Source organism: Pezoporus occidentalis, unplaced genomic scaffold, assembly GCF_034315485.1.
Source record: "Pezoporus occidentalis ecotype Australia unplaced genomic scaffold, CSIRO_AGI_Poc_V1 ctg70, whole genome shotgun sequence".
NCBI classification, from domain to species: domain Eukaryota; kingdom Metazoa; phylum Chordata; class Aves; order Psittaciformes; family Psittacidae; genus Pezoporus; species Pezoporus occidentalis.
Window position 1 is genome coordinate 4,541,859 of NW_026916053.1, and position 7,658 is coordinate 4,549,516.

Consider the following 7,658-nt stretch of genomic DNA (forward strand, 5'->3'; position numbering starts at 1 on the left):
CAGTCCCCTGACAACTACTTTATGCCTTTCATCCATCTCCTCTGCTCAATACAGTCTTGCAGCAGGACTGGCTCTTCCTGGCTTGATGTACAGAACAAGCTTGTAGACTTCTGCTTCCATTAGGGGTGCTTGCACACTGCTGTAGTATTAACAGAGACTTGCTTTCCCCTTGGTATTCATTTTACCTGCTACTCGACTGAGGCTTTTCCTGTTTCGTTTGTACCCCACGTTAGTTTTCCCCACCGCATCAAACCCAAGTCGCACCAAACACACACAGCAGGTACCCTTGCGTGTAAGGTATGGCACTCACACAAGAGATAGAGGAGTACATGAATCACACCTTTGAGTCAGGGCTTCTGCTGGGGTTTTTGTCCCAGGCATCATAACTTCACAGAGGATGACAGTACACGTGTGGAAGCTGCATCGGGATTGCCTGCCCCGCTGCGCTCAGATGTATTTTGCTCTGACACCATCACCTCCTCCGGCTGGCAGAGCTCTAAACCAGCAAGCAGGACTCCCAGACACATCAGGGCTTGTTTACAAATGAGGAATCACTGAATCCCTGGGAAAAGACCCTCTTAAAGGCAAAATCTCTGCCTCTTTCAATCGCGTCCTGAAGAGACCAAGTGGCAGACACAATGGGCTGCCAGGATGCTCAGAGGGACAGCGGCCACCTCCTAACCCAAGCAGAGGCAATCATTCCCTTTCACCTTGCTTGTCCTCTTGTTTCTTTTGCTCAGTTCCACACTCCCAGGGGAGGCATTAAAAAAACAGGAGGAACTCTGAATGAAGATTGACCACAGGAACTCCCCTCTGAGAGCCTAAACACCACTGTTGCTGCTTAGGAGCTATAATCAGTATTAATGAGGCTTGATTACCTTCTGATTTCCCGTGGGTCTTGGGCTGCAGGTCTGCAAGAGTTGATGAGGGCTGGCTGTAAAGGTTTTTCTCAAAACTGTTTCTCAGTCATGGCTGAGTCAATGTGGACCTTGGATCCTGGTCATCCCATTCCGGTGTGGATCAGCCCCATCTATCCTGACCTGGCCGTGTAATTCTGGCTCTGAACATCCCAGGCTGTGGCAGGAGATGCCTCAATTCACTAAAGTTTTCAGTTGGAAATTGTTCCAGGCTCTGATTTTGTGTTGTCTGAATTCATCCCACCCAGCTTTAAGCCAAGGGAACTTGGACTCCCTTGGTCATCAACAGAAATGGGGATCTCCAGAAGGCAGACCTGCACTGAAGCTCCTATGGGACTTGTGTGAGGAACCCAGCAGGTATCTGAGCATCGCCACATTCAAGCTGAAACCAACATCTGGACACTGTATGTCCCAGAACAAACCAAGCGACTGCTCAGTCACAGGGTTTGCAGAGCCAAGGCTGCTGCTGCACTCAGCAGTCCCAGTGACTACTGGTTTGATGGTACCACTCTCCATCTTTCCCAGCTCTCTACAGGAGTTGTATAGGAGAAAAAGGGACCAGCACATCTCCACCCCACCACAATGTAAAGAGGAATCTGTCCACCAAGAATTAAGAAACCAGCTAATCATTTGGGCTACCTTAAAAGAGATTATGCAAGGCTAAGAGTTTGCTGCTTAAACTCCAGAAGCCAAATACCAAACTTAAGGGCTTTTTATCCTGGTAAGCCCCACTGCTGTGCAACCAACAGGCAAACCCTCTGCCCCACCAAATAAATCCCAGTGTGTCACCCTGCTGATGTCCGCTCCCCCTCTGCTGCAATGAAAAAACAACATCAAGAAATTTGATTTTTTGCTTAAAAAGATGCAATTTGGGGGTTATTCCCTCTTATAATAAACAGAGCCATAGCAAGACTCATCTGGTTGAGGTGTGTTGCAGCACAAAAAGGAGGTCAACTTGTTTTCCATTTCCTTAATGTCCGCGTGGGGTGAATGTGGCGACTGGAACGTGACACATTAAAGCGACTGAAATGAGGTTGCTCCCACCAAGCTCTGACTAAGCAGCTGGAGAGGAAGGAGCTCGTGAGGCATCCCACTGTGAAGGTGTCCCTGGTCCCCAGGGCAGACACAGCCACCAGGTTAAAGCCCAGCATGGGATACCTGTATCAGCCCTTTCATCCTGTACACTCAACCAGGAGGTTCCTACATGTCAGTGCTGCATGGGCTGAGTTGGGTGGCATCGTTCTTGCCAGGAGCATCCCTGTCTGTAAGTAAGGGCTTGCCATGAACCATCACCCCTCAGTGCTGAGGGATGGATAAATGACACTGACAAACTGAGTTTACCCCTAATGAGCAAATGCCATGAAACGAGTACAAAAACACAAGTGGAAAACAAAACAAAACCCAAGAGCTGCTTAAAAACCCAACCAAAGCAGCAGAAAAAAGGCTGAAGGTTCCCAGAGCTGCTCAATCTGATGCAAAAGATTATCCAGGAATGGATCTACATGAGATAACCATGGTTTTAATCAGTCCCTCACAAGTGGAAGGTCACCCTAGAGAGCCATTGAGAAACCCTGGACCTTCAGAGATGCAATTGCATCAACTCCCCATCCTCCTGCCGCCATGGCCACACCAGGATGCAGGCAGTGCAGAGAGGAGATGCCCTGGAGAGAGAGGTGGCTTCTGGCTGGGTTAAAAGGGAGGAACAAATGGGATGGGGATGGCACAAGGAAAATTTTAATAGAATTAGACACAGAGGAAATGTCCTTCCTTATTATAATTTAATTCCGTGCACTTGCTTAATTAACTGGATGTACAGTGCACCGAATGCAGATGAAAAATGCACCCAAACTATTTTTAACGCAGTTAAAAAGACGCATTGGGGTTGTAAATTCCAAGTAGGAAATGCAGGAATCGCGCTGCTCCGTAGCACACAGCTTTGAAAGTGCCTCCATGAAGGCTGTTTTCTTGCTACTGCCCCAAATCCATCACCCCCAGCTTCAGCTCGGGGACCAAACCCGAGCAGCTCACTCAGGGGATGAGCAAATGTGCCTCCAGATGCACTGGGCTATGGGGGTGCCCAGTGCAAGTACCTTGGGCTGGCACAGAACGCAGTGTGCCATCTTCATCTCCAGGAATAAGATGGTAGTAGGGACACAAATCACTTTCAAGTATCCCAGCACTTCAAACTCAGCACCACTGAGCACAGGATGTGTTACAATAACCCAGGTAAAAGGACTGGAAAGATAAGCGATAACTTAAACGATTGAAAGAAATCAAATGGAAGCATTTTGGAAGCAAAAGGCCTCCCTGTGCAGAGAACTACCTCAAGATCCAAGTGCTGCTGCATCCCTCACAAAAGCCTCGCCTGCTATTTCGGCAGGGCTCAACTTCCCAAGTTTCAGCTCAACCTTGAGCAGAACGAGGCCACGTGCTGCATTGCTCAGCCTCTATCAAACAAAAGGTAGGAGAACAGAGAAGAAAGGTGCAGAGAGACCAACTGGGCAAGAATGAGAGATAGGGAAGGCTCATACCTCTGGGAGCCAGCCTCAAACATGGAACCCACCAGGCTCTGTTGCCCATGGGGTTGTACAAAATACATATATACCATGTGCATACACACAGAGCTCCCATGAGCAGGTCACCCAGTTGTGTCAGTGTAGGAAGAGCTATTCAGTAGGAACATGAATCACAACACAGAGGTAGAAAACACTGCCGCTCACGGAGCTTTTACAGCGGCAGCATCTGAGATGAGACCATGGTAATGGGTGTGGAGGGGTGGGAGTTGCTCTCAATTTCCCTGGTTTATGCATGAAACGGTGCAAAGGGGAATGAATGACAACAGGAAGAGGTGGGGATCGAAATCAGATGGATTGGATCTAGGAGGCAGCACTGGAAACAAATGCAACTTGCACAAACATCTCCAGGCAGCGCATCAATCACCCAGTGCAGAGCCAGCCTGGAGATGGGCCTCTGCAGACAGGCATTTGTCAGAGGTACCTCTCATTTATTACCACATCTCCATGCTGGAAGCATCGCCATGGTTTGTGTCTTGGAGTTCAGGTGCAGAAAGGCTGCTTGAGCAGCAGCACAGCAGCTCTGCACCTAGAAATGCAGCTTAAGAGCATCTCTACAAGGTAAAACCCAACCTTGCACACCCACAGAGTCATTCACACTGGAAATAGGTCCTAAAACTTCATGCAAGGAAGACCCTGTGACTAAAAGGAGACAAGAAACAGGAGTTCTGGTAGATAGGGTCAGGTTGGAGGGGCTGAAACAGCAGCAGCACAGGGCTCCCTCATCCACAGTCTTCCTCAGGACTCGCACTCCTGCAGTATGAAGGCTAAAGGTGCTTTTCTGCTCAAGGCTTTGGCACTAAATGGGGTTTGGGGCAGGAGGAGACAGCGGGAGCCCAGCAGCACAGGTAAGACATTGCCCCAGCCATTGGGACATCAGCTCCAGCTCTCCTGTACAAACTTTATGACCTTAAGCCAGTATCTTCACCCGCATCTTTGGATGAGCACCCACTAAGATTTCATGTGTCCTGTCTGTTTGGAGTGCAGACCTCTGGTTCCCTTCCTGCCCCACTAAGGCACACACAGATCTGGCAGCACCATGCCAGGCTCACCCAGGCACAGGGCAGTAACTGGTCCACAAGCCTGTATCTGGTGACTCTCTATGATGTTTACCATATCCCTCAGTTCTTTAAATAAAATAAGAGCAAACCACCAAGGCTAAACCTATGATATGTATAGCTCAGAAGACAGGAGCATCCCCACCAAGGTGATCTAAGGGGCTTCAGAAGAAGAAGCCAAAGATGCTTACATAGCCCTCACAGTCAGGGCTACCCCTGCCACTTGCCTTTCAGCCCCTTCCATCACCGTCATTGCCACCCCAGGGTCCTGAGGCTGGGGTCTCACCTGTATTTAACAGCATGCAGTGCACATTGCACACAACATTCCCATCCTCATGCACACGTAAGCAAGCGCCCAGCTCATGATGTGAGCACTCGGCCCCTCCACATGAGGCTGGAGGATTCCATGACACAAACCAACTACAAGCACTGGACTTCACGCTCCTTTGTAGCTGCGAATGAGCTCCATAGATGCTCCCTCCTCTCCTGTTTCCTTGTATTATATTTGCTTACAGTAGCCTTAAGTACCTAAAGGGGCTACAAGAAACCTGGGGGGGGGGGGGGGGTGGCAAGGGCCTGTAGGGACAGGCCAAGGGGAATGGCTTGAACCTGCCAGAGGGGAGACTGAGATGAGCTCTGAGGCAGAAGCTCTTCCCTGTGAGGGTGCTGAGGCGCTGGCACAGGGTGCCCAGAGAAGCTGTGGCTGCCCCATCCCTGGCAGTGTTCAAGGCCAGGCTGGACACAGGGGCTTGGAGCAAGCTGCTCCAGAGGAAGGGGTCCCTGCCCGTGGCAGGGGTTGGGGCTGGAGGAGCTTTAAGGTCCCTTCAACCCAAACCATTCCATGATTCTATGATGATGTGAAGGACCCCAACTTGCTGCAGCCCACAGCAAATCCCCCCATTCTATCCATCCAGCATTCCACCTCTCCAACTGGACTCTCCAACACCTCCCCGGAAGACCTCAATGTATAAAATGGCTGAGGACCAGAAAGCACATCCCAGCACCTTCCCCACGAACAGCAAAAAGATGGGGGGAGGAAAAAACCCACAAAAGGCCCCCAAAATCCTCTTGCTGGGGCTGACTGGGGCCTTAGCCATGGTGAAAAGCCCACAGACAAAACAAACCCCTCAGCACCAAAGGAAGGAGCACCCCAGCCTGAGCCCAGCCCTGCCGAGGAGCCTGGTGGGACTGTGGAAAGTCCCAGAGGGAAGGGAGTTGCAGTAACACAGCGATTTATCCTGACCCTCCCTTTGCAATCCTCCGAACAACGGGAAGTCATCTGCTCTCCCTCTGCAGCAATGCCTTCAGAGGTGAGCATCCTTCTACCAAACGGCGGCCGAGAGGTGGCCATTTCTGCCTTCAAAACGCGGGGTGGTGGAAGGGAAATGTGCACCCCGGGATGCTCCTTTGTTTACCGCTCCATCGCTGAGCGGCCAGGAAGCCCCAGACGCTGATTAGCATTTCTTTCTAGACACATCTCCAATTCAGCCGCTTCCCACAGGGGGATATAAGGAATACCTCCAGACCCCGCTGCACACCCACAGCACCGGCCCCACAGCAGCCACAATGGGGCTGGAAGGCGGGGAGAAAAGGGAAAAGGAGAGATGGAAGGGGGGGGGGCGGAAGGGAAGGAGAGACGGTGCCTGAGCAGAGCTTTTTGTTCCTCTGCTCGCAGCATTGCTATGGTGATTTCAAACGAGACGGAGGAACAGTCCCTACCCATCGCTCCCGCTGCACCGACCGCATGAGCAGCCCCTTCCCCCGCAAGCAGGAGCGGGCATGGGGGGGGGGGGAGCAGGGGCCCGATGCATTGCATCCCTCCGGAAGATCCACCTCCCTTATCCCCCTCTCCCCGGATTGCCTCCACACCCGGTGCATCCCCTGCACCGACCGGACCTGGAGCAGGGATGCAGCGGATGGGCTGCTCCCTGGGCGGGGAGGAGGGGGGGGGCGGTCAGCCTACCCATCAAGCCCCAGCACCCCCTCCCTGCACCCGCAGCATATCTCCTCTTCAGCATTCATTTGGGAAAGGGAAAGCAGAGGCAGATGCGAACCGGATCGGGGGTCCCCCCGCCCGGCCGGCTTTAACCCCCCACCCTTTTACTCACACGTATGCGTGGTAAATGAAAGCCCAGCCTCGCGGTCTCTCCAGCACATTGTAGAGGAAATTCTGCAGCTTGCGGTAAAAGGCATTCCTTTTCGGGGGCTTCCCGCTGCCCGACACCCCGGAGCGGGGCTTGCTGAGGATGCTGCCCCTCTTGCTGCTCTCGGAGCCGGCGATGAGCAGCGCTCCGTCCCGGCTGGAGTCCGGAGCTCCCGGGTCCAGCCCTACGAAGCCCACCTTGAGCTTCTTCTCAGCGGCCGGCCCCGGGTAAACGCCTCCGTTGCGGGATTTCTGCACCATGGTGGCGGCCGGGGGGCGGCGGGGGGCATCCGCCCGCGCTCCCCGCCGCTGCTCCGCGCCCGGCGCAGGCGAAGCCGCAGGAGGCGGCTGCAGCCCGGCCCGCCCCGCCCGCAGCCCGCCCCGTTAACCCTTGGCGTTCCCCCGCCCCGGAAAACGCGGGTTGACACCCCCCGGCCAACGGGGAGGCAGCGGGAGCTGGCCTCGCCCACCAAAAGCCAGGATCTGGCATCGCACCCGCAGAGCGGATTCCTGCATCCCTCCCTAAAGGGCAGGCTTCAGCATCCTATTCCCCTAAAAGCAGGCTCCAGCATCTTATCTACCCAAACAGCAGGCTCCGGGCACAGTATCCCCACCCCAAAAGCAGGCTCCAGCGTCACATCTCCCCCAGAGCAGGCTCCAGCATCATAGTCCTCCCTCTAAAAGCAAGCTCCAGCATCCCCCTCTAAACTCAAGGTCTGACACCTTTTCCCACCCGCAAGCCAGGGTGCCCATGCCCCAACTCCACATGCCCACTTAGGCAGCAGATTTGCTTAACCTCACTACAAAGCCCCCTCTGCAACACCACCTCCTTCATCCACACTTCCTCAAGGTCCAACCTGCCCTCTTAAGATTCAGAAGCCCAAACTCAGCTTACTTCAGGCACCAAAACTCCACTGGGATGTGGTCACCAAGCTTCCTGGGCGACCCAGCTCTTATCTTAGGAAGT

General features: G+C 53.3%; 1 protein-coding gene across 19 annotated transcripts in view; it reads right to left on the minus strand.

Annotated features, from left to right (window-relative positions):
• KCNQ2 (potassium voltage-gated channel subfamily Q member 2) overlaps window positions 1-7,047 on the minus strand; it is a 62,808-nt gene extending 55,761 nt beyond the window's left edge. For 16 of the 19 annotated variants that reach the window (XM_062642125.1, XM_062642118.1, XM_062642126.1 and 13 more), the window contains exon 1: window positions 6,657-7,045. In XM_062642125.1, coding sequence (XP_062498109.1) covers window positions 6,657-6,952 — 296 coding nt within the window. In that variant the 5' untranslated portion in view covers window positions 6,953-7,045. Of the gene's footprint in view, window positions 1-6,656 lie in introns of all 19 variants that reach the window. The other 3 variants (XM_062642122.1, XM_062642117.1, XM_062642127.1) reach the window with 2 other exon arrangements.
• Between the last annotated feature and the right edge of the window lie 611 nt (window positions 7,048-7,658).